Below are 27,176 nucleotides of genomic sequence, written 5' to 3' on the forward strand. Positions count from 1 at the left end.
TGTTCCTCAAAGATTGTTCTAGCACCTGAATGGACCCGATGCCAGACTGTTGGTTTCTCTCCATTTCTCTCTGCTGGGCTCCACAGTAGCAGGAAGTCACCAAAAGAGCAGGCAGCTGCACAGACGCTGAGTGTGAGAGGGACTGGATCCTCAGTGGGTTCGGAATTTACTCCTTTCCATTTCAGTTGGAAGTTGACCCCTGGCCTCAGTGAGAAACTCCATCCTCAGTCATGAAGTTCTGTTTCTTAAACATGAACACTGACGTTAAGGCGCCAACAGACAATCTTGAGTTAAAGAAATCTTATAAAGAAATACTACTGTGCTTTACTAAGCTCTAGCACATCTACCAATTTATAGAAGCTATTTATCTAAAACTGTAGAAAGATGAACACTGAAAGATAAATGTCAACATTTCAGCCTGAACAGTTAGATATCTTAAAAATCTCTGTATGAACCATACCGTCAATCTTGAATTGCATAAAAACTGTCAGGTTGAGTTTTTAAAAAAATTTAACAAAATGCAAATCAAAACTACAATGAGGTATCACCTCACACCAGTTAGAATGGGTATCATCAGAAAATCTACAAACAACAAATGCTGGAGAGGGTGTGGAGAAAAGGGAACTCTCTTGCACTGTTGGTGGGAATGTAAACTGATTCAGCCACTATGGAGAACAGTATGGAGGTTCCTTAAAAAACTAAAAATAGAACTATCATACGAACCAGCAATCCCACTACTGGGCATATACCCTGAGAAAACCACAATTCAAAAAGAGACATGCACCACAATGTTCATTGCAGCACTATTTACAATAGCCAGGTCGTGGAAGCAACCTAAATGCCCATCGACAGATGAATGGATAAAGAAGGTATGGTACATATATACAATGGAATATTACTCAGCCCCAAAAAGGAACGAAATTGGGTCATTTGTAGAGACGTAGATGGATCTAGAGACTGTCATACAGAGTGAAGTAAGTCAGAAGGAGAAAAACAAATATCGTATATTAACGCATATATGTGGAACCTAGAAAAATGGTACAGATGAACTGGTTTGCAGGGCAGAAATAGACAGAGATGTAGAGAACAAACATGGACACCAAAGGGGGAAAATGGTGGGGATGGTGGTGGTGGTGTGATGAATTGGGAGATTGGGATTGACATGTATACACTGATGTGTATAAAATGGATAACTAATAAGAACCTGCTGTATAAAAAAATAAATGAAATAAACTTCAAAAAAAATTTAACAAAAAAATAGCCATAGTAACTATGGAGTATTGCTAAAATTGCTTTTGAATCAATGTAAAACGTGATAGTAATCAGTTTAAGTAATAAGTGCTGTAATTTTCCAATAGTTATGAGGCTTGAGGAAAAACTGATTTAAAAGCAAAGTGAAAACTTGATTAAAATATCTAAAAAATGTTCTTCTACAGCACTGAAATTGTCCAAAGCTTCCTATCTGTGAGAAAGCATTGCTGACCCTGGTCTCTACCACTTGATGCCTATAGCTGAGACTTTTTTTAATTTAGGGGGGAGAAAGGCAAGGCCAGTGCTCGCTTTGGCAGCACATATACTAAAATTGGAGCGGTACAGAGAAGATTAGCACGGCCCCTGTGCAAGGATGACACGCAAATTCGTGAAGCGTTCCATATTTTTAGCAAATATGCTTTCACAGCACACCGTGTGTATATGTAAAGATAAGTATTTAATTCTTACTGTTCACTTTTCACTGACAAAGGAAAAAAAGTGAAAACTACAGAAACTGTGGTAGAACCTTACATGCTGTTTGGGTCCTAGTTGTACCCACCTTTGGCCAGTCACATAGCTACTCAAGAAACCTTCCCAACAGAGTACAACAGGATGAGAATCTGAAATCACTTCCAATATCCCCTACTAGATATTGACTGTTATATCAAGTAGTAAGTGATAAAACATTTAATTGACAATGAGTATAACTGTGGATGACTTCTGATTTTGTTTTTAATTCTGTGGATTCTGTTTAAACAATTCCAATGTATGTTCCTGATTTTGAGATACTAAGTGGTATTGCACAGTTGTCACTTTATCGAATGTGTACAACAGTTCCATGAAGTTTATAATGCACACCCTTGTATAGCTGCAGGTGCTAGAATTAAAATTGATCTGTTATCATAAGGAAAAAAAAAGGCAAGGCCAAAGATAACTTTGTGGAGTTGGGCACATAGACATGTCTCTTTCTCAGCTAGCTTTGTAAAGGATGAAAGCCCTGAATTATTCCACTGTTGCCAGGGGTAATTGTAACTGATTAAAGCCATGATGCTTTCACCACTTCTCAGCATTGGGAAGGTATTTTCTGGGTCTGTGGATGAACTACAGAAAGTTTATGATTATGTTAGAGCGTGTGCAGGTATATGCACACCATGAAGAGGTTTCAGGAATTCCTCACCAAAATGCAAATTGTAGATTCTTGTAAAAGTGGTATGTTTAATTAAAAAATACATTTCAGCTACTCTTCTAGATTCTTTTTCTTTTTTTAATTTTCTAATTTCAGGCCTATTTGAGTATCCTTCTAGGTTCTATTTCTCTGTTCTGGCCTGTGGCCTGTTCTTGTTTAAAGCATAATTGCCAACTGGATATTCACAACAAGGTCCCTATTCTCTAAGAGCTCACAATCAATGGGGAAGAGGAGGCACCTTCATGGGCATTTAAATTCTAATACAAGATAGACTGAGTGTGTAAAGAAAGTGAAATGGGAGAACAAAGGAAAGACAATTTGAGTAGAGAATTTTGAAAGTATGTGGAAAGGACATTTCTGATGCTGAAGAGTAAAGCAATGCTGAAGTATTTGTCATATTGTGAAGGAGGATCTATCTGATGACAGAAGAAAATGTTTTAACTCTGTTCTTCCATGACATTATACATCTTAATATGTTTTTCTTTGTCAAAGAAAACAGCACTTGCAACTTTCTCCAGCCAACAGTCTAAGGAGAACGTGTATTGGTAACTCCTGTCTGAGAGAGAATTCAGATTAGCCCAGATTCTCCACTGAGATGTTATTCATAAGGTTATAAAAGTTTGCCAAAGGTGTGTCTATTTTCAATTTGCATGGTGCTTTCTGCTTACCCCAAAGTGTTTGTGAACAGAAAGAAAGAGGGAGAGATCTGTGGCCTAATGAAGATAGAACTTTTAGGGCCAAGCGATTGGATATGGATGAACAGATGTAGGTGATCAGTGAGATGTGTCAAAGATGATTCCAAACTTCAAGTCTGGGAGAATCTTGGTACCATTAAAACAAACAAGGAGCTTAGAAGGGGGAAACTGGCTTTGAAGGAAAGGGTGAATTTGGTTTTTCACCTGACTCAACAGCTCAAGTGGAAATAGGAGTTTTAAATAGAAAAGCATCAGAGGGTATGTTACAGTAGTAACACAGTGGAGTGTGGGATGATTAATGCCTGTGCAAGACCTGAAGGCAGCATAACATGGTATGTTTCCAGGACTAAACATCTTGAAGGTGGAAGTAAAACAGAGGTAAGCGTCAATAAATATACCAAGTAGTAAGTCATACTCTTAAGAGTGAGTTAGGGTATGTGTTGGAAACCACATGAAGTAGTTCGTGTTTTTTCCTTTTGGGGCAAGAATGGGCCATTGAAAGGTTTTAAGTAGGGTCCTGAGGAGGAGATTTGCTTACTAGAATGATGTGGAGGGTACCTTTTCTAGAAGCTGGACAGTGCCAGGACCAGGTGATGAACAGGCCTGGGGAGGCTCCCTCTGGCCTGTATTCTGCAGTCTATGGGCCTCTAATCCCCTTTTCCTTACCAAGGACAGGATTAGGGGGAACAAGACAAAATTTAAGGGGGGCCAACAAACCCAGCATTCAAGATTAATGCTACTTTAATGCAATAATTTTAAGATATTAAAATTAATGAAAAATCCACAATTAACAAAATATCAGAATTCTAAATAAAGGCAAGTTCAGTAAGCTGAAGTTAATGCCACTTCCTCAGGAAGAATGATCAGGCACGGCAACTCTTGCAATCGGAAATAAAGTAAGCAAAGAAGTAGATTTTGAAAATAGTATCAGTCAGTTTACTTCTATTAAAGCCAGGAAGGTAAAATTATGTTTTTGGTAAAAGCAAAATATTTAAACTTAAAGCAACGTTGTTAGTTTTAATACACCTAATTTTCAGATGTTCAATATTTCTTCAAGTACTTTAATGTTCTTGGAAAGTTTTTTTTAAATACATAAAAACTTGTATATAGGGGCACACGTTTTTCCTGGTGCCTTAGGATCCTATCTGGCTCAGATACTGTATTTAATAAAATTTTTCATATTTTATTCACGAATTTTTTGCCTTAATTCTGACTTTTGAGAACATTGCATTACTATTTATTTTGATTCCCATTTTTTTGGTGACCCTTAAATTTTGCGCTTTCGGCTCTTTCTCTACTTTTTCCGTTTTTTGTTAGTTTTTGTTGTTGTTTTGTTTTTATCTTCTTGCTTTTGGAGGCCTGAACCTTTCTAGTTTTTTCCAGAGGCGCAGCTAGCCTTTGTTTGGTCCACCCTGCCGAGTCCCAGGCCGGGAACCTCTTCAAATAGTAATTTCATTTCGCTACAAACTTGCAAATAGGTTAACTGAACCACTTGGCGGCGTTGACTCATTCGCTCCCGCCCACAAGGAAGCTCTCGGAACTACCGCGTTAAGGGGGCGTGTTTCCCGCGGCGCCGGCCGGCCTCATTTCTACGACGCACGCAGCGGGATTTCCGTTTCCTCCTTCTTCTCGCGAGTCTTGCGTCCCAGCAGCAACCGGAAATGAGTTCCTGCCTGGAAGCTGTCGGAGCCTGAGCTTCAGGTGAGGGAGGGAGAAGGGGCGGAAGGCTTTGCGTAGGTCTTGGAGGCGGTACTGTGTCGGTGTGTGGACCTTGTCTTCTCCCTCGCGCAGAGGACTCCGTGGTTTCGTCGCCCCTCTCAATTCCTTTACGTTGTTGGTTGGGAGCGTCATCTTGGAGAAGGGGCGCCCGCACATCTCGGCGGTGAGGCGGCGAAGCCCAGGGATCTCCTTGGTCTTTGGTGACGGGGCTGGAGGCGGTCGTTTTTACGGCCACACGTTTCAGATTGAAGCCCCGTGCTAACATTTTAATATTTATTGAGCTCTTAGTATGTCTTAGGAGCTGTTTTAGGGGTATTGGGTGTAACAGTGAATAAGTCCGACAGAAGTCCCTGCCCGAAGGGAACTTGCATTTGAATAAAATTTGAGAAGACAGTGGAACGGAAATGGGGATAGAATCAGGATTTTTTGGTGTGGGTTGGAGGAGGAGGAAGTTAAGGGGGATCAAAGAGGCATGAAAGTGCGAGAGGAGCTTTCTGGGAGCAGGAGGGAGTCCTTCCCGTCCCCTGTGCAGGACTGTTGATGCGATACGGTCTAAAGGTGGGTTGCGTAAAAGTCGTGGATGCAGTTAGGCACTTAGGACCCAGTGAATTCATATTCTTGCTGTAGGACTTAATTGATCTCTTTTTTCTTCAGGAAAAGATTAAAGGTTAGATTGTAAGAAAAGGAAATAGAAGCCATGTTTCGAAGACCTGTAGTGCAGGTAATCACTTCTTTGTATTAGTGTTGGGGTGTGTTACTATAAGCCATAGTGATCAAATTTCTTTAGGCTTTTGCCTGCAGAGGCAAAAGTCCTTTGAGCCCACACACCTTGGTGTACTTATTTGACACGAGGGCTGGGGACAGATTTTACTTGGGTAAATAATGTTCACTAAAGCAAAACGAAACTTCTCTAGTGTGTTCACATATATAATGGGAATAATTACTTTTAAAAACATGTGCTACTTGCACGTAGATCAGTTAGAGAGCATTGAAGGTCGTTGTTGATCTGCAGACTATGAGAACCGTTGTTCCAGCTTTTTAAAATTACTATATTTTTAATAAGACAAGTGGTTTCTTTCCTGACCACGTGCCTCATGTGTTGTCAGCCTGCCCCCCCCACCCCGCCCTGCCTCCTTGTGCTGAGGAGAGCAGGTGAGGTCTCAGCATCACCACACGTTTACCAGGTCCAGGATTGCTTCTCGTGTCACCCAGTCAGACTCCTCCCCTGATCTCCTCAGTCAGCCTCGCCAGCCTTGAGCCAGCCTAGACCCCTTTTTGCTCGCTTAAGCTCATCTGGGCACCAAGTGCTATAGATTCTCCTTTAGAACACCTCTCGCACTCATCTTGTGAAGATAAGGAAGAAGCAATTCCTCTGTGAAACCTGTTCATATTTCCCCCGCCCTGCTGTAGAGTTGGCCCTATATTCTTGGATCCGTACTAACTTATACATACTTTGGAAACGTATACTTTTTCATGTGTTGAAATGTGAAGCATGGAAAAGCTATTCCTGTCTTAATACACAATTCTGCAGTGTTACGATATCTTTAAAGCCATGTATGAAAGAGTTAAATGTTTAATTTAAAAAAGTATCCCAGTTAAATTAATTCTTTCCCCATTTCTGCTCCTCCGGTAGGTCTTGATTTTTGTGTGCCCCCAATGAGGCAAACTGTCGTTCCATGAAACTTAGGAGCTCTGTCTCATCTGAGCACTCAGATTAGCACCTTTCTGGAATCATGACACAGGTAGCAGTTAGCAGTTTGATCTTTAATATGTTGTAACTCACATTTTTATTTTCTTACCCACTCTCTGCTCCCAAACATAGCGCCAGGATTCCATAGCCAGAAGTACCACCCCTGGAGTGGGTATTGTTTTAATTGGTCGCTTATTAACAGTGCCACCACTTGACACATGTTTCTCTGATGTAATGTTTAGCTCTCTGAACCCAGTGATGTTCCCAGTGATGTGTCCTCATATCTTTGCAGTAGCCCTTACACAGAATGTCCTTAAAGAGGCAGCAGAGGGCACTGGGAAAAGCAGCAGCCTTGGGGTCAGACGGCCCTGGGATCTCGGCGTGACTTGCCACTTACTTCCTGTAGGATTTTGCGCAAGTTACTCTGTCTCTTTGAACTTCATTTTTCTCTTCTATAAAGTGGTGGTAATTTTACATAGTTTATAGATTTAGTCTGAGGAATAATTGATGAGAGGTAAAGCAGTTAGCGGGTACTCAGCAATGGTAGCTGTTGTTATTGAGTGCTGCTGTTACATGGCAGTGATTCCCTTTGTCTGACAGACCGATTTGGGCAGGCATATCTTTGCACTTTATCAAAGAATCATGTTTGTTTATCTTAGACTTTTTTCTTTGGTCTGGCGAAAGCATGACTTTTTCCAACATGTATTTATTTACCTTTTGTGTACAAACACAGAGGCACCGTAATCAGGAAGATTGCCACAAAAGAAGCGGGAGAGGACTGTAAATGAACTCTCTTGGGTATACTGTGTAGTACCTCCTGTGTACCTGTGGGCTTCTGCAGTAGGCTGCCCTTAAGTGTTTGCATGGTCCTCCTGGCTCTGTGTGATGGGCACACCTCTTGTCTTGGGTGGATGTGTGCCATAGGAGCTGCTGACTAGATGGTGACCACGTGTGAATGGGTCTTCTGTTGGTATTTGCCTTTCCCCCCGGATTAAAGCTGTTTTACTTCTTTGTTCCGCTTTAGGTCCTTCATCAGTTTGTAAGACATGAGTCTGAAGTAGCTGGCAGTTTGGTTCTCGAAAGATGTAAGTAGCAGCTGATTCCCAAGTTTAAAGCGTGTTATTTATAGCAGTATGCTGATATTCTCAGTGTTGCACAAGAGGTGTATTCGTTGGGTTATAATCTATTAATCGTCACGCTCTTGACTCATATTTGCCTCTCAGATCTTGGCCTTGCCCCACCAGGCTGCAGGGCTCCTGTAAATTGGGCCCTTCTTCCTTTACCAGTCAGTTTTTACTCACTCTTGTTGTCACTTTCCTGCCAAAGAATTTCCTTGAGTCCTATTTGGTTATCTACGTCTTCCAAGGGTATGTGCTATTTGGCTGAAGAAGTGAATGTTTGTGAAAGCTGTTGTTTCACAGAAATAGTCCCTTGTATTTATAAAGATATTCAGATTTGTTCTTTTAACTCTACAGACAGTTTAAAGAAGTTTCTTTAGGTATTTAAAAGAAGAATTTAGATAAAGAGCTTAACGTTTGTTTTGTGGGGCTACTTCTTCTGAATATTTTCTCCTTTCTTGCCAATCCTCTTTTTCCCTCCCAACCTCTGTCTATTTTCCCCTTCAACTTACTTTCAAACCTTCTAGAGCTTGGGTTTTGCTTAATGCCAAGACTGAAGTTGGAGTAGTGTTTGTAGCTGTTCCTCCCTGGACTTTCTCTCAGTCTCGTTTTATCTACACATTGCCTTTCAGCTCTGAATCGTGTGCAGTTACTTGGTCGAGTAGGTCAGGACCCTGTCATGAGACAGGTGGAAGGAAAAAACCCAGTCACAATATTTTCTCTAGCAACAAATGAGATGTGGCGATCAGGGGAAAATGAAACACACCAAATGGGTGAGTACAAAAGCCCGGGCTCTTAATTTTATCAGCAGTAAATAGACATTATTTATTGTGAATTACCTAATTAGGTACTTTTAGAAAGGACCTTCTCTAATTCTTTTCTGCTCTTTTGGAAATTGTGGATTGGTTTTGCTGGGACATGTTGTCCTTTGGCACTTGTCTTTTGCATTTGTAACCACATTCCCTATTGTGATTTAGGTGATGTCAGTCAAAAGACAACGTGGCACAGAATTTCAGTATTCCGACCAGGCCTGAGAGATGTGGCATATCAGTATGTGAAAAAGGGGTAAGTTGAGGAAGGAAGGATCTTACAGATTGAATGGTTTAAAACAGGGGTCCCCAACCTCCGGGCCACGGACCGGTCCCGGTCCAAGGCCTGTTAGGCCCTGGGCCGCACAGCGGGAGGTGAGCGGTGGGCAAGCAACGAAGCTTCACCTGCCGCTGCCCATGGCCCGCGTTACCGCCCGAGCCACCCCCCACCCCCACCCCCATCCAGGGAAAAATTGTCTCCACGAAACCAGTCCCTGGTGCCAGAAAGGTTGGGGACCGCTGGTTTAAGAAACTGGTAACATGTTCTTATGGACTGTGTAGCTCCTTTATTTATGTAGTACCACTAATTACTTTGTGTTAACCCAAGAGGTATTCATGCAATGCTTAATGCTATAAACATAGCGCATTGCCATATGCGACTAATTTAAAGGTTTTAACATGGTTTAGCCTTTTAAGAACTTATAATTTAGGGCAAAGAGGATGTGTACTTAAATGGAGCTGATGAGGCAAGAGAGAAGGCAATGGGTACCGAGTACCATGTGAGCAAGTGCCTCCGTGGCCAGCGATCCTGAAGGCAGATGTCTCGCCTGTTGGCATCACATGATGGCCTAACAGAGGGTCTGGAATGTCGGAAGCCTGACCCAGTGAGGTATTATGGTAATATTCACAGCAGTTATTTCATATTTGATAATTTTATGTAAACTTAGTAGTTCCCTTTTGGAATGCTTGGATTGATTATGTATAAAAAGTATCTTTTCCAGACCCACAGAAGGACAAGAGGATGTGTTTAACAGCAGTTGTAGTCATAGTATGTTTAGAAATGTACTTGTTTTATAGAAATAAAACATTTCATGTAAAGTAATTTCAGCAGTAACTAAAATTTCTATTTTTTAAAAATAAGTGCATACCTTTTCTTCATATATACCTCCGTTGTCATGTATGTATGATATGTGCGTATATACGCATATAAACACAGGAAAATTCAAGGAAATTTCAAGGAAAATGTCTATATGCAATTTCCCCTACTGATTGGTGAATCTGTGTGACTGTTCTTTTTGGCACCCAGTCATTTTACCAGTCTTGTCTATGTTCTGTATTGTACATTTTTGGTGGTGTTAGACTCTGAAAATTGGTGTCATTATTCTACATTATTCTAGGCCATTTTCTACTCTTTGAAATCAGAGTTACAGTTGTCTTCTAGTTCAGCTTTCTAGAGAGTACAGCATAGTCTTAGTAATTAACTCTGAGTGAAATACTAAAGCTGAAAATTTTGCATTTTAGTAATCTAAGTCTTTTGAGAGTAAGTTTATGAACCTTAATATAGAAAGGAACTAACTAAAAAATAAATGAAAAAATCAACAAATCTGTTAGAGAATCCAAAATCAGCGGTGACAGAAAATAACACATTGGAAATTAACCATAGAGATTTAAAGGATGCCACTAGGTTGCTCTTCATGGTCTTAAGGTTGCTTTTTTTTTTTTTTTTTAATTTTGACTTAAAATTTTGAACAGTTTTTTTTTTTTTTTTTTTTTTTTTTAACTTTCATAAGGACCACAGTTAGCTCAAGGATGAAAACATTGTCCTTTTCCCTAGGTGTGGCAAGTCTGTGCACATTCTGTTTCACTACTTTTTCTTTTTGGCTGTACCACGTGGCTTGTGGGATCTCAGTTCCCTCACCAGGGATTGAACCTGGGCCCTGGCAGTGAAAGCCTGGAATCCTAGAGCTAGCATTCCTTAGGAATCCACTAGGCCACAAGGGAACTCTCTGTTTCAGTACTCTTAATTCTGAATTTTGAGAAGTGGTAGGTAGCAAAAATGAGGTTCTGTATGATTATCTGTTTCATCCTTAATGTATACTTACCCTCTGTAACCTGACTCTCTCCTGTAAAGTACATTAGAATCTCCAGACTAAAAACTGTAAATTTTATTTATATCAGGTCTCGAATTTATGTGGAAGGGAAAGTAGACTATGGTGAATATATGGATAAAAATAATGTGAGACGACAAGCAACAACAATTATAGCTGGTAAGGTTCTTGTGATAATAGCTATTCTGTTGTTTTTTTTTTTTCTCCTTTCCGTTTTTGAAAGCTTGGCTATGTTGTAACTTTACCTGAGGCTGTTAGTACTGATGCCAATGGGATTGTAAGGCACTTCACCAGGAGAATTCCAAGTGAGGTTTGTGGGCTTGCTCCAGGTTTCTACATTTATCTCTTCCTTTAGAAAATTATCTCTGTACTCACAGTTTTAGTTCACAAGTAACTTATCAGTTGAACTGTCTATGCCAGTACTTACTATTTGGACTTAGAAAACCTTTAGTGTTTTTGAAGGACATGGCCTAAACAGGGAAAAGCATGTGTCGAGACAGAGTTATACTAAAGTGAGTGGCGTTAGACATTTGTGCAGATTTGTTCAGAACCTGTTTGATACTTAACATGATGATTTTGTTTTAAATTCCTTTTGTTCTCATTAAACAAAATACAAAACAACATAGAAAAGATGGACACATGGAAGCTTCAGGAAGTTAAGAAGATATCCTCTAGAGCAGAGTTTTCAAACTTTTCTGAAAATTCTACAAGAATTTTGAAAATAATATACCCCTTTGGACATGTTTAAGTTGACATTAAATTTTTTTAATATAAAATTATGTTACTCTTAAAGGTATTAATGGATCTAAATATTATAGCTATTTGGTATCCATCATCATTAAAAAAGATACAAACTCCTCAACATTTGGAAATTTTACATTATTCCCTTTTCTCTGAACTTGTTTTTCAATTTCATTTTCTCCTCAGAAGTGTACCTTAATATATTGTATAGTCAAGACTCTTGTCATTCATTCAATTAACTGTAACAAAAGTACATGCATAAATAGAAGTTTAAAAATATTAAAAAAAATTCTGCAACAGTAGAGCTCTAAATGTTAGGTTTCTCCTTGAATTGGGTTATCATTACAGTTGTTTTTAGAACATAATTGACCAAAACAACTTTAGTATATATGTATACAAACTAAAATTTTATTGAAAATGTATCTTAATGAGATAGATGATGCATTTTTTGCCTTTTGGATAAATTGCTAAAAAAGTATTCATTCTGTTTTCTTGTTTTTTATCAATATAAAAACTGAGAAACCTTGTTTTGATAAATAAGTAGATGGGAATAAAAGAACTTTTATTATAGTAGTATCTCAATATTTATGAACTTCTGAGGTATGCCCAAATTAGATATCATTTAAAAATTAATTTTTTTATTATGGAAAATGTCAAACATACACAAAAGGAGAGAGAATAGTAAGAAACAAAAACTCCCATCATGCAGCTTTAACAGTTATCAACAGATGGCCAATATTATTTCATCTATGACCCAGCCCCCTTTTCCCCCACCTGGATTATTTTGAGGGAATCTCAGACATTATATCATCCATAAATATTTCAGTAGGTATCTCTGAAAGATAGATTCCTTTTTAAAACATAACTATAGTGCTATTATCACACCTAATATTAAGAAATTATTGTAAAATTTTTTTTACCAGATGTCGTAGTATTGAAATTTCTTTGACTGCTTCATAAATACCAGTCCATACATCATATTACATGGTTTATATGTATCTTAAGTGTCTCTTATTTTCTTTTTTTAAACAACAGAAATGAATTTTCGCACAATTCTGGAGGCGAAAAGTCTGACAACTTAAGTCTCCTAATTGACAGATTTTTCTCTTATCTTTCTCTTTTCACTTGCTCCAGAGTTTGTCTTAACTACTGTGCCATATGGATAAATTATAATTTGTTGTAAATAATAATCGTATATTTTCTTACCGGTTTCTTTGAAAGTATACTGACCTTGATAACTTAGATGAGGTTTTTCTGACTGGTTTGCTTTCATAATTCTTGAGTGTTGTGACAGTAAATTACTTCCTGCCCGCCCTGTTCCTCCTTGGGTCAAGCCTCCAGATGTATCTACCTATTCAAAAATTTTTTTCTAGACCTGTATATGGTATAGAACTACCCCTGTGATTTCAGCAGTGGAAGATCAAGCTTTCTCATAAAAGAATTGACAGTTTAAAATCTATTGATCATGTATTTATGAAGCATTCAACACTTTCATATTCCACTGTAAACCTATTGTGAGGGCAGATTTTGGATTGTGTGAATTGTTATAAACCAGGCCAAACAGAAGCATTTCAAATTATCAGCCTTTTCTTTTTTTCTTGTCACCAGTATTCACTAGCATGAATGATTAAGCAGTTAACATAGGTTTACGGCTAATAGTAAAATTGAACAGGTCTTTAGTGACATTAGAATGGAAGAGAACAGAGTTTTAATTTGGCTTATCTGTTTTATAGGCCATATTTTTTTCTCCTTTGGATCAATGTAGCTTAAAAATAACCACCAGCAGGTGGCACGCTTGTCTTTTTTACACAGTGATGTCAATTCTGATAATCTCTTATACTAACCATTCTGTTCCAAAACATTCTAGTTTTAGAAGACTACAGTCGTCAACAAATATTCAGTTACTATATAACAACCGTTTTTGAATAATTCTGAAGCTTTAAGAATGTAGATCTTTCGGTGTTATACGGGAGATACTACTTCTTTTCCTTTGCTTGTCCTAAACTAACTCTTTCTGCACAATATTTTAAGAGCAGTGTCTGATGTTTTTGGATAAAAATGTTCTCTGTGAAATACTGATAGTAAAAATTTTCTCAAGAGTGAATATATAAAACTCATTCTGTTTTAAAATTTAAAAATAAAATGTGTTCTGTATAAGTGTTCAGGCTTAAAAAACATAAATAAGTCTGTCTGTGCGATGGGGCCGTTTGTTGAACCCTGTCCTTCCTCCATCCCTCCAGCCTGTGGACTGTGTTGCCGGGATCCTTTTCTCTGTGAGGATGTGCTCCCCGGTTTAATGGCATCTGTCTGAGCACTGCAAGCATCAGAATTTGTGACTAGCTCTTCTGTAGAAAGTTATCACTGAGAAGACCTTAGCTATCTTCAGGGAAGATGAGAAGTATCCCACCTTTTCTCACAAGGTCTGAGCTGTTGATAAACGGTTGAAGCCCAGCTTTTAGCTCCATTATGCCTATTGTATATACCTCTCAAGGACATAGCAAGCAATATAGCAAGAACGTAATATTTTGAGAATTTGTCTAAAGTCTTTTCAGTGAATAGCACTAAAATATGTATGTGGTAGAGGGGAATGATTAAATGAGATGGAGGAAGCATTCTGAAAATAACATTTATGCTTTGGCTTCTTTACAGATAACATTATATTTCTGAGTGACCAGACGAAAGAGAAGGCATAGAATGGACGATTCTTCTTTGGCCATTGTTTGGTACAGTCTCGTTTCCAAATCTTGATAGTCTTTATAGTTTCTGAAGACAAGAATTAAAATACTCTATGTAAAATGAGTGATAATATTTTTCCTGACTGCTGTTCTCCTTCCCCTTTTCGTGTCATGAACCTTGGTAGCTCCTGTATGTTATGGCATTCACTAGTTTTTTATTCTTTAAGAGACAGTTTCTGTGTATAAGTATACAAGATAGTGAACTGTTAGGGTCATCCGTGTTATGGCAGAGGGATAACTGTCCTTTCGGAAGCTCCCCCCCCTTTTTGTGCACACTTCTATTATAGTATTGATTTAGCTACTCAGTGTTTATTGAGCATTGCTGTACGTCATACATTTATCCCATGGTTGTAAATACTGATTTCCTTATCTGTTTGGTTTATAGACTAGAAGGCAAGAACTGTATCTTCTTTATGTACCTGCATCTTAACCATTGCTTGGCACAGAATAGGCAATAAATGTTGACACATGAATGATCCCAATGGGATATTAAGCTTTAGCCTAAATTGTAGGGGCTTGCTGAACAGTGGTTAATATCTAATCTAAATAGCTTCAAGATGAACCTACATTATTCACGTCTTCTGTTTTTGGACAATTTCACTAGTAGCATTTGTGAAACAGAGTTTACTAGCAGTAAAGTCCTAAAGTATAACTAGGGATGAAGTAGTCCATCTCCAGGTGATGACATAGGCTCTGGTTTCACTATTTTCTATCTTTCTAAACCCCATTCTCTGTCCTTTTAGTCTCATACAGACTCTCAGGGGAGTCCCTGCCTCTCTAGGTTAGCGCCCCAGGTATGACATTTTCCTCTTATTTTTCTACATGGTCTCTTTTTGTACATACTGTGTACAATTGTGTATGCACAGTTACCTTTATTGTAAGATTCTGACAGAGTACTAGTAATTTACTAGTAAAGATTACATAAAACAAACTCAGTTTTTTAATGCATCTTTTACTTCTACATGTCCTCTCCCCTCTGCCTGAGAGAGTGTGGTGCTAACTGTAGCTTAGACCCTGCTGGACTTTAACAGGTTCAGAATTCACACGTTATTTTATGGACTCTTGACTTTTTGTTTTAAGGTATTTTCTGCACACATCAGCAGCATTTTGTACTCACAGCTTGTTTAAGGAAAAATGGAGTTCCTTAGCTTTATCCTTTCTTTCGCCCAGGAACAGTAGAAAATTAATTACTGTTTCCTCATATCAGCTATCTTTATTTATTTTAAAATTTTAATTATTTTTTTTCAACCATCTTTTTCTTTTTTTCCTGTAGCTGGCACCATTAGTCAGCACATTAAGTCTGCTCTCTTGAGTTCCACATTAAAACTGGTGATGTAGTCTTCACTCCTTTACGCCACATTCCTTAAGCAAAATTGTAAAGTAGGTAAGATTTGTCTTTTGGGCAACTTTTAATTTTTTTCCTCAGCAAAGGTACTTTTATGCTCCTTCAAAGTTGTGAGAAGTTAATGTGGATTAGTATTCCTGTTTAAACTGAGTGATGACTCTGTGCTTTGGGAAAGTGACATGGTGAACAAAACTGCTTAATTACCAACCCCAAGCGATTCTGAGTCCAGGGTGCAGGGGCAGAAGAAGAGTGTGTCCTCCAGGATCCCCGCGAGCCGAGGGGCTCTTCTGCAGACTCCCACTGGAGATTGCTTGAGAGGCTCTGAGGCTGGGCAGCAGGGCTTTCAGAGTCAGGTGTTCAGTGCAGAGGCCTCAGCGTACGTGTGATACTGCAGACCCGGGGTCCACAACCAGGCAGGCTGTGGGAGCATAAACTCTGCCCTCCCCCCGCAGGCAGCCCCGTCTCCTGAGAAACTTTCTACTGTTCCGAGCCTAGTCTCGGAGTAGACCTGTGGAATCTGATAGCAGTAACAGACCGTAGGGGTCTTCTAGTCCAAGTTTTGTGTCCTGCATTTCCTTTTTTCATGTTCTTACGGTGTCAGGGAATGTACCTGCAGAAAACTGCCCTGTGACTTTGATTTTGGGATTCTGGGTTAGGTAGAAAGATACGTATGATACATGGAAGTGTGGGAGCAAAAGTATCAAACAGCATGTGTGGTGTTATTCCCGTATTTGAAAAAAAGTAATTGATATAAATATATACTTAGAAGAGTCTGGAAGGAGAAAAATCAAAATGCTCTGATGATCTCTGAGAAGATTATGATTTTCCTTATTTTTTACAATTTTGTAATTTTTTTTTTTTTTTTTTTTTAGCATTGAGTATGTATTATCTTTATAAGAAGAAGTAAATAAAGCTCTTTACATTTTTGGGGAAAAAAATCTTTCCATTATTTCCAAGCCAGGCTTGCTCTCCTCATTCATGTTAAGCTAGTACCACTTCATGTGCTAGAGGTGAACAAGATATTCTTTCATGCAGTTTTTCCCGCATTATCTGTATCGTAACATCTCATGCTTAAACACTTCTTTTTTTTTTTTTCTTGTATTCTCTTAATAAACGTACACAACCCAGAATGGCTGACTTTAAAGACCAGCCCAGATAAGATCCACTATTTGCTGCGAGGTGCAGTTCTCAGAGAGTCATCCATTTCTTGAAAATCGGACAGATTGATCTGTCCAAAGACATCTGAAAACACCAAAGACACGGTTCTGTGGCTGTTCTGGGGATTACTTGTCATTGCCAACTGCGTTTCAGTCTAACCTTTGCAGCTCATTTAGGGGAAATTAGTGGTAGTTTCTCATTGTTCCCGAAAGATATCGTGTAATTCTTGAAGGCAGTGTTGTCTTTTACTCAGACTACCCTTTTGCCCTTGTCCAGCTCGGCCGAGCACAGTGACATTTTAGGGCTTTGTAAATGTGTGTTGTTCAGTTGGATTGCCCTGAAACATCAACATGAAAATGAGGGCAGGATCACTTTACTTATTTTGCTGTCAGGGCTTGCATTATGTGCCCTGAAGATTTGGTGGGAGTAACGGCAAGCAGATCATTGTAGAAAATGAGAGATGATCCCAAGGTTAATGCGCTACAGAGAAATATCTTACAAGGTAACAATAATCATATTAACGGCTGACATTTATTGTGTGCTTACCACCTGCACGCAAGGCCCTGAGTTAAGTGCTTTTTATCATTGTCTCATTTAACTGTTACCCTGAGAAGAAGGTAGTATTATCCCCGTTTTACAGGTGAGGAAACTTGAAATGGAGAGGTTGAGAGACGTCAAAGTCACACAGCCTATAAGAGGCACACCTGGGGTTTGAACTTGGGTACGTGAAGTTTGCATTTTGCTTTCTGCCTTACGGTCTCCTTCCTGCTGCTTTCCCACTCACGTTGGCCCTGCATAACCAGAACCCCACTGCTGACTTGTGACCAGCGCCCTATGCAAGGTGCATCTGGATCACACCAGGAGTTCAGTACATACTAGGTTTTTGTTGGGGGGGAGAATTACGAGTGAGGGAGAAATACCTCTGCCTCTTTATCCTTTCTCATTTTCAGTCCGATGATCCCACAGGAAGATAAGTCACACTTAATTTCTCTACCAGGTTATCTTTACATATTCTTCTTGCTTCCTTTTTATCAAGCAGTGTCTCTTTACTGGTTAAAATAAGTTCAGAGTGTCTGCTCCTTTTATTGTTGCCTACAGTGGTTTCCTTCCTACTGAGCATTGAAATTGTCAGGAAGATTGTTCAAGAATTTGTCAGACTCACTTTTTAGAGAGTGAGACTTTTGGTAGGCACCAACAGCATTGAAGTCCCCTCTCAAAACTACTATACTTGGCCCCTGTGCTAGTCCCACAGTCTGTGATAGGATGATGTGTAGCTTTTTCGGCTGTCAAGAGTCATGCATCCACAATATTGAAATTTTTCTTTTTCTCTCTTGACCCTTCATCCATTAGCTCTCTGCCATGCTTTGGACCTTAGGGTCCTATTTGTCCAAATAAGTGTACATCTTGACGTTTTTTAGTTTTTCTGCTGTACCAGTCATTTGGGAAAAAGGTGGTCTGTCATAATAGTTCACTTAAGGCTGTGCAGTCAGAAAGCCTGCATTTGAATTTTTGCTTTACTCAGAGCAGCTGGGTGAACTCTGGTGAGTTTCTTAACTTTCCATGCCTTTGATTTTTGTTGTTTTGTTTTCCTGTGAATAAAACAGGGATAATAGTAATCGAACTTTTATAGGCCTACTGTGAAGAACACAGTAAGTAATACATGTAACTTACTTAGCACATAGTAACTGAATCAAGTGCTCAATACATGCTGGCTATTATCCCTGTTGTTGCAGTTATTTTAAACAAGGTGTATCTCTCAGTCACCATGCCCATCTCACCAAGTCTCAGGAGATACTTAGGAGAGCATTTTAATTTCAGTTTATTGTACTCGACCTTTTTTTGTTGAGTTATTAATGTCCATGGATTACTGAGCACGTATTCCACTTAGGTCATTGTTTTTCTTTGGTTTGTTGTTAATCTTCTATGGCTGTTTACTATTAACCTGGGCATCTTTTTTACACTCAGAGGCCGTGTGGGCACCTGCTATATGCCATGCAGCCGTACAGCGTGGATGTAGCGGTGAATATAACAGGACTCCTGCACTGAAGGGACTCGCAGTGTAGGGTGGTGCGGGTTGGATGGGGGAGGTAAAAGCAGGAGTTGTGTAGGCAAGTGTGATACGATGGGAGAGACACTCTAGTTACGGTAGAAACAGAGTCCAGTGGGGCGCAGAAGACAATAGTTAGGTTAGTTTTCAGCAGAGGAAACGGCACGAACGAAGGTCCAGAAACTTAAAAGTATACGAAGCATTCGAAGATAAAACACGAAAGGTATTTGAGGCTAGATTGTAAAGGGCGTTGAAAGCTTGCAGAGGACTTTGGCAATGGGGATCCATAGAAGGTTTTAAAACAGCGACATCTTATCAGAATTGTGCTTTGGAAAGAACTGTGAAGACAGTTGAAGGATTAGAAGGAGCAAAGCCTGGCGGTAGTTAGGAAGCTACTGAATAAGCCTGGAAAGGTTAGTAAAGTGGGGATGAGAGGTGACACGAGGGATGTTTAGGATTCACATCGACTCATTCGTCGCGTACCAACTACGTGCCAGGTCCTGTGCTAGGCTCTGGGTTGGAGACAACCGAGGACGCGTAGCTCCTGTGCAGCATCTAGTGGTGACAGAACAGGTGTTGGTGGTAAGAGAAAAGGCAATCAGAAGATAATTTTTTTTTCTAAATTTTAATACTTTTACTTAACCCAATGTATACAGAATATCCCAACATGTCAATATAAAAAGTCATCAAGGGAATATCATACACTCCCCTCCCATCCGTCCTCAGTCTTGGTGTCCGGTGTGTGTTACACTTACTCCTGGTCACGCTGTCCGGCCGCAATTTAGAGCTCTGTGGCCTCTAGTGACCCCCCTGGTGGACTGCGTGGGTCTACCCGGGTACCTGAAAGCATCCCAGAGGCCACTTCGTGGGACTCCAGAAGATACTTTTGAAACTTCTGCTTGGGCAGCTGTGTAGATGATGACATTTTATTAGAGACTAAGGAACATGGATGTGGCAGCAGATTTGAGAAGAGCGAAGATAATGAGTTTAGTTTTGAAAATAGTTTAACTGTAGACTTTCTAGCTTATATTTGGGAGGGTGAAGGTTAACGAGTCTGGCACTCAGAAGAGATGCTGAGGCAAGAGTGACTTTATTTTTCTTCTGCCAGACACATTGTAAGCAGATTTTTGTGAGATGACTTTCGGATGATGCCAGGATTCCAGCTTCCTGTTGTGGAAAACCATATTGTGGGAAGGATTTCCAGTTGCCTACCTGTTTTACGATGTACATGGGATTTGTTCTAATCGGGAATGGTATGATGACAGACACAGAGACAACTGCCTTTGAACGAAGAGTTTATTATTTAACAGTTCTCAAGAGGAGGGCGTGCAAAACACCATGCCAGGACCACAGGGAGAGGTACCAGGGTAGGTCAGGAGGCAGAAGGAGCGAGGGAAAAGCATGGGTCAGAGCTTTTATTGTTGTTTTCATGGGGAAAGAATGGGTGAGACAGGATAGGAGCGCTGAGCAAGTTTAGGATTGGACAGTTTGAATACATTTCAGCAGGCAGTGGGTAATAGGGGTGGTCCCTAGTTGTCAGGTACCTTTTTGCCCTGGGGTGATTTCAGGCAGAGGAGTAGTGTCCTGGACTTCAGGAGCCTGATGAAAGGCTAATGAGGGCTATGAACGCAGGGTTGCTTGGTGTGCATATCAGAGGCATGCTCGTGGGCAAGTCCTTTACTATTTCTAGGAATCAGCTATCATTTGGGGGTGGAGTGGGGAAAGGCCCTCCCAGGGTCTGCCAGGCCCCAAGATGTCAAAGCATCGTAAAATACAGAAAATGAGAAACGTCATTAAAAAACAAAAAACAAAAAACGTTAATATGATACCCAATATCTATTACTCCTACATTTACAGAACCCATATTTTATTGGGGATGACAGTGTGAACAGCTAAAATATTGTATTTCTATTCTCCGTTGCAGTTAAGGATTGCTAAGGGGCTATAAGCAGAAGTTATTTGATGGTGTTTCCAGGGAAGTTCCTTCAGTGAACTAACTCTGTTGGGAGGCTCATCCTTTGTGCTTCTCTAAACCCTCATTTGGCTTTTTCTTGTCTGAAATGTGGACTCTGTGGCTGAATCTCCACTAGTGGTCTTGGAGCATGATACTATCTTCAGGATGGAAGACAGAAGAAGTTGGGATCTGTGATGACCATGGAACCACCATACCAGTCCTGGACAGTCTACTTCTGGACTTCTTTTGGAGACACAAATAAATCTCTACCTTGTTTAAGCCACTGATTTGTGCTTTGCAGTTAAACCTAATCCTTACAAATTTACACATTCTTACCTTTATCTCCATATACGTGATCAACTCATTACTCTTGCCTTTCTCTTGGACGACTTCCACTGTAAGTAGAAGTAAAATCTCACCTCTGCTCCCACAGTCCTTTGGGCTTTTAACTTATGTCTCATTCTAAATTTGAGGAGGGGATTGGAACAAAGACACACAAAACCTTAGCAACTAGCCTTAAAAAGCATGAATATGAGCACACACTCATCAAATAAATATTGTTTAATTTTGCTTGAAGTCCCTAATGAGGACCCTTAGTTAACAGCCCCCTGTTAAATAAAGGAACACTTAAGAACAGAAGTACTGCCCTTATGCTTCTCCTGGCAGTATAGCAGACTAGATAATCTGGAGTGAGGAGATTTCCCACAGGAAAATAACCGGATCCTAAGTATAACATAGTTTTTATTTGCATCATTGGATGTCTTAGTTGGGGCTGCTATAACAAAATACCATAGGCTAGGAGATGTAAACAAGAGGCATTTATTTTCTCACTATTCTGGAGGCTAGAAGCCCCAAGGTCAGGGTACCAGCATGGTTTCTTGTGAGCCCTGTGTTCCTGGCTTATAGGTGACCACCATCTCACTGTGTGCTCACATGACCTCTTATTTGTGAGTGTTGGCAGAGAGAGAGAATGAGAGCTCTCTGGTATCTCTTTGGAGGAACTAATCTGTTGTATCAGGGCACAGTTAGGAAGGGAAAGAAAAAGTTTTAAGACAGGAAAGGAAGAAAGTTACAAGGCTGTGATTACATAGAAGATACAAAAGAATCTATGGATGAGTAATTAAGTGTTGCTGGAAATAAGATCAGTATACCAAAGTCAATCGCAAACAACAGCCGAGAAAATGTAGTTTTAAAAAGATGCCGTATACAAGAGCATCAGAAGATGAAAGATGTCTCCAGGTGTGTGGTTCCTATGGAGGACATAAAACTTATTGAAATACATTAAAAGAAGACTTAAACACATTGGTACACCATTTTTATTTATTGGAAGCATCACAAGGTAAAGATGTCAACCTTCCCCAAGTTGATGTTTACAGATCAAAAATTCCCAAAAGTGTTTTGGGGCAACTGGACAAGTTGATTCTAAAGATGTATTGTTGAGCAGAGATCTAAGACCAGGCAGCATGTTCCTGAAGAGGAAGAGTGAGATGGGGGGCTTGCTCTGCCAGTTGGCAAGACAGTTTTCTTTTTTGAGAGTAACGTTACAGTGATAAATTAAGTATACTATGGATGCAGGAATAAACAAATAGAACAGTGGTGTAGAATAGAGAACCCACAAACAGACCATGCATATATGGAAAGTATATATGACGAAAGTGGCATTCTAGATAATTGGGTAAAGTATAAGTTATTCAATAAATGATGCTAGGAAAATTTGTCATCCATAAGTCAATAGAAAAAAGTGAAATTGGATCTCTACCTTACACCTTATGCAAAAGTCAATTCTTGGTTATTTAAAGAGTAAAAGGAAAAACAAAAATTTTGGAAGAGGTGAATTCCCTGGCGGTCCAGTGGTTAGGACTCGGTGTTTCCACTGCTGGGGGCCTGGGTTTGATCCCTGGTCAGGGAACTAGGATCCTGCAAGTCGTGTGGGGTGGCCTAAATAAACAATAGGAGGTAAAAATTAAGGGGGAACTTTTCCCCTTCTTTAGAAAACAATTTTTTGGGAAGAAAATATAGGACAATGGCTTTATAATTTGGGGGTGTGGAGTTTTGTTTTTTTTAAAATAACTTGAATTTAGAAAAGAGTGATAAATTTAACTGTTAAAAATAACCTTTTTTTAAACCAAAAATCACCATAAAGAAAGCAAAATGACAAGTCACAAGCTGGCAAAGAAGATATTTGAAATAATATAACTGAAATACAATCTGGAACATATAAAGACCTACAAAGCAAAAAGAATATGATCTAGAATATATGAAAACCTATGGAGAAATAAGAAAATGACAGCTTAGTGCAAAAATGGTCAAAGACACAGGCATTTCACAGAGAAGGAAATATAATCCATTAATATATGAAAAAGTGGTCAACCTCATTAATCCAGGAAACGAAAACCAGAAATTGCAATGAACTTTCAGGACCTCCATGCTAGCGAATTTCAACACATTTGAAAGAACAAAGTGTGAAGGAGGATGTTGTCGACCAATGGAAACTAGTGGGGGGAGTGTGAATTGGCACCTCTTTTTGAGGGAGATTAACTTGCCTTGTCTGAGAAATCATTTTGATATTGTTGAAATTTCACCTAGTTATTCAACCTTTAAGGTACACTCTATAGGAAACCCTTACCCATGTGGCCCAAGAAACAGGTCCAAAGGTGTCCATAGCAATAATGTACCTAATAGTACAAAACTGCAAACAACCCCAAGGTTCATCCACAGAGAATGGATAAATGCTCACACAGTAGATTATCATACAGCTGGGTGAATGAATTACAGTTATCCTGTAACAGGAATAGCTTTTATAAACAGAATGTTCCTCTGGTTGCAGAGGATATTTGTTATAGCATGTTATTTTTATAAAGGTTAAAATCAAGTATACAGTATTTTAATGGGTAGATACCTATATGATAGAACTATTCAAAAAGGAATGATAAATACAGAATTCAAGATGAGTTACCATAGGAAGCTGAGGGACGGAACAAGGGGTAGGACAGAGAAGAAGCACACGTGTGCCATGGTACCACTGGTGATGTTTTACTTAAGTTGGGTGGTGGGATTATGGGTACTTATTTTGTTTGCTTTATAATTTACCTATATGTTACATGTATTTTTATATGTATTAAATATTACATTAAAAGAATAGCAGTTTTCATAAAAATATCCTAGGTATGGGTAATGTGTAGGGCAGTGACCCTGTTAATAGCTAACGTTTAAAAAACACTCCTGCATTTTACATTTTTCTTTTTACATCTTTATTGGAGTATAATTGTGCATTTTACATTTTTATAGTCACTATCTTATTTAATCACTAACAATTCTGTGAAATAGGTACTATTATTATGCCTATTTCACAAATGAGCAAATTTAAGTTTAGGAAGATTAGCTTGCCTAAGGTCACATAGCTAATGAGCAGTGACACTCAGATTCAAATCTAGGCCTGATTCCAGAACCCAGGTCCTTAAAGCATTCATTCATATTGACTATCTGGTACCTCCTCTTTATTTATTTCCAACCTGAGGATCAGAAGGATCAAGACACTTGCCCAATGTCACATAATTAGCTTAAAGCATTTCTATGGGAAGGATGCAAGAAACCTAGGTTACTATCTTCTGGGATTTTTTCCATTTTACCATAGTAGCAGATCCCTAATTGATAAAATGTGTTATATAGATAAATGAGGAGTAATGTTAAAGGAAGAGAATGGGACCCAGAGGGTTCTCAATAAAACACCTGTTGGTTTGCGGTGCAGCCCATGGTTTGAGAGTTTATAGGGATCATGAAGAACCAGAACAGATGATGCAGTGTGATCTAAAAGAGAGGGCATCTAAGATCTTGTCTCTGACATAACATTACTGCTCAAGGCCCCATTTTTTTCTTGTATTTATTGAGGTGTCATCAATAGGTGATCTTTGAGGTCTTTAGTTAAGGCAATGGATTCTGAAGCCAGAGTGCCTGGGTCAGAATCCTCGCTGTACTGATTACTAGCTCTATGAGAATCTCTGAGCCTTAGTTTCCTCCTCCTTAAAAATGGGGACAATAATAGAACTCGCCTCATGCGTTGAAAATTAAGTGACTTACTCTAGCTACCTTAAAACAGTGCATAGCCTGTAATTAAGTATTATGTATGTTTATTATTTTCTTGCTTGGATAGTCTGTGGGTATGTTGGTGGATAAATCATCATCTATTTCGGTAGTGCATGGAATTCCCATTTCTTTACCTTGCCTGCCAGGTGAACTCCCATTTATTTTAAAAAACATATCTCAAATGTTATCTCCTCTTTCAAGCCTGTGACTATTCCAGGCAGAATTTGGTCCCTTCTCTGTGCAAACATGTATATTTTGTATCTATCTCTTAAAGCATTGGTCACATCGTTATGTAATTTTTTTGTAGATATGTCTCTCTTGCTTTCTAGTCCATGATTTCCTGTACCTGGTACACTTCCTGTCACATAGTAGATGCTCAAGAAATGTTAGATGAATGAGTGGCAGTACAGAAATAAGATTTAATTTCTAGTTCATTTATTTTCCATTATTTTTCCTGAAATCCAACGATATTAGAAAATGAATCTAAAACTTGAGATAAAAGCAAAAATAAAACTTCTGGAAAATTTATTTATTCCATATATATTTATTGAGGTTCTACTGTGTTCCAAGGACTGAGCTTAGGGCCAGATGGTATTCAGTGAGTAAAACACCAAAAGGGTGCATTATTAACAAATTACTCGGAGCAACAGCCACCTAACCATAATTGTCCCGGACAAACTGGGAAATTTGAACACTCTCCTTATAGGAAATTTATACTGCAAAGATGAAAGTCATCCAAAAATAACCCTAGGAGTTCAATCTAGGTTGCCTGGACAACAGGTTATCTGGGAAAAGATAACCTGTTTATCTTTCTTTCACTTCTTTCACTTCTGTGAAGCACTTATGTGTTTCACATAAGCTCAATTCCCACAGAATTGATGACTTTCTCCTTCTAACACTGGGAACTAGAACATCTAAGGTCCCCAGGTGTTGGTCAGGTGGCCTTCCTAGACAGCTCCTGTAATAGCTGGCTTCCCAAATCCAGATTTTCTGGCATTAGGCAGACTGTTTATTTTCCTACTGACAAAATTGCTTTCACGCTTTTGTTACAAGAAGTGAGACCAATAGAGAGGATGAGGTATCTCCATTGGCATACAGATGTATACTGCTAACCTAACAGTGCCCAGGTCCCTCTATGCAGTCATAGGAGGGTGAGGAGGAACCATGCTTCCATTTCTGTTGTGGATATAGAAGTTTTCTCTTACTCCAGTAAAACCTGTTCCTTAACGCAGACCATGTGATATAAAATTTATCTTGAATTCTGTTGCGTGCAGAAGGATATTTAGAAGAGATTCTCAGTATACAGTATACTATGAGGAGTTTATATTTTGTGCAGTTGCACTGGGAAGCCAGTGAAGTGTTTTAAGTAGTGGAGTGGAATGATCTAATTTACACTTTAACAGGATCATTCTTGTGGCTGTATGGAGAATGTATTATGGGAGAAAAGATTAGAAGTAGAGAAATGGGTTAGGAGGCCATTGAGCAGTTCATATGAGAGATCATGGTAGCTTGGACCACGGTGGAGGCAATGGAAATGGAAAATCGTCCATGTTAGCCACATACAGAATGTATTTATGCATATATAGTTTGAGGGTGGGCCTTTAGGATCCTGATAAGATGCTCACTTAGACTTATTACTGGCCATCGTGCATTCTCCAGGTCAGGACTTTAAGGGACTTGGAAGGCTGCATGCTACTTATCATTTTATATATATTGCTGATCTCTCTGCTGTGTACACTCAACTCTACTGACTTCCTTCTGTGTTCTTCAGATTACTGAACTTTGATTGGTATAAATGGATATTATCTATGATTTGTCTCGATGTCAGTCCGAGTGTACTCCTGACGTTTATCAACACAATTGTCATGCAGATTAGTATCAGAAGCGGGAATGATGCAAAGACCTGGACCGTGATGTCTAAGTCCTTGTGGAGAAAGTGTCAAGAATAATGAAGGAGTGGAAGATGACCTCAGAATGCCTTGTTAGTCTGCTGATCTGTGTTTTGAAGTGTATTCTCTCAGCTCACTCTCTTCAGGGTCTCCCAACTGAAAAATCTCAGCTACGGTCAGGAGGTCCCCTCCTCACAGGTCTCCCTCTCTCTCTCTCTCTATATATATATATATATTTCTCTCTCTCTCTCTCTCTCTCTCTCAGTGGTATCATGGTATGGTGCCCCACTGTTTCTAGCCCTGAGGTACTGCACTATCTGTTTATGGCTCCCCTGTACTCTGTCCATCATTTTGTAAATAATCCCTTTTTAAAACTCTTCTAGAATTACCCAGTTTATGCAAATTATTTTCTGCCAAGGCCCTCACTTATATACTTACTTTGGTCTTTTACTCATGGACATATATACACTACTAAATGTAAAATAGATAGCTAGTGGAAAGCAGCCACATAGCACAGGGAGATCAGCTCCGTGCTTTGTGACCACCTAGAGGGGTGGGATAGGGAGGGTGGGAGGGAGACGCAAGAGGGAGGAGATATGGGGATATATGTATATGTATAGCTGATTCACTTTGTTATAAAGCAGAAAC

General features: G+C 39.3%; 2 protein-coding genes and 1 non-coding gene across 3 annotated transcripts in view; all 3 read left to right on the forward strand.

Annotated features, from left to right (window-relative positions):
• Positions 1-1,552: 1,552 nt before the first annotated feature.
• On the forward strand, positions 1,553-1,659 carry LOC114902174. Its single transcript, XR_003795399.1, has one exon. It is a non-coding gene; the product is annotated as a U6 spliceosomal RNA (small nuclear RNA).
• A 3,130-nt stretch (positions 1,660-4,789) lies between these two features.
• On the forward strand, positions 4,790-14,113 carry SSBP1 (single stranded DNA binding protein 1). The gene is made up of 7 exons (XM_029233419.1): positions 4,790-4,833; positions 5,506-5,572; positions 7,566-7,626; positions 8,292-8,432; positions 8,637-8,724; positions 10,647-10,735; positions 13,967-14,113. Exons 2-7 carry the CDS (start codon positions 5,549-5,551, stop codon positions 14,008-14,010), a joined length of 447 nt encoding a protein of 148 aa, XP_029089252.1. The 5' UTR covers positions 4,790-4,833; positions 5,506-5,548; the 3' UTR covers positions 14,011-14,113.
• The window catches only part of MGAM (maltase-glucoamylase), a 221,947-nt gene continuing 203,484 nt past the window's right edge, over positions 8,714-27,176 (forward strand). The window contains exons 1-3 of the mRNA XM_029233412.1: positions 8,714-8,724; positions 10,647-10,735; positions 13,967-14,040. The gene's annotated coding sequence lies outside the window, so the exon portion shown is untranslated. The remainder of the gene's footprint in view (positions 8,725-10,646; positions 10,736-13,966; positions 14,041-27,176) is intronic.

Source organism: Monodon monoceros, unplaced genomic scaffold (assembly GCF_005190385.1).
Source record: "Monodon monoceros isolate NGI ecotype Baffin Bay Population unplaced genomic scaffold, NGI_Narwhal_1 Super_Scaffold_2, whole genome shotgun sequence".
In the NCBI taxonomy this organism is placed as follows: Eukaryota; Metazoa; Chordata; class Mammalia; order Artiodactyla; family Monodontidae; genus Monodon; species Monodon monoceros.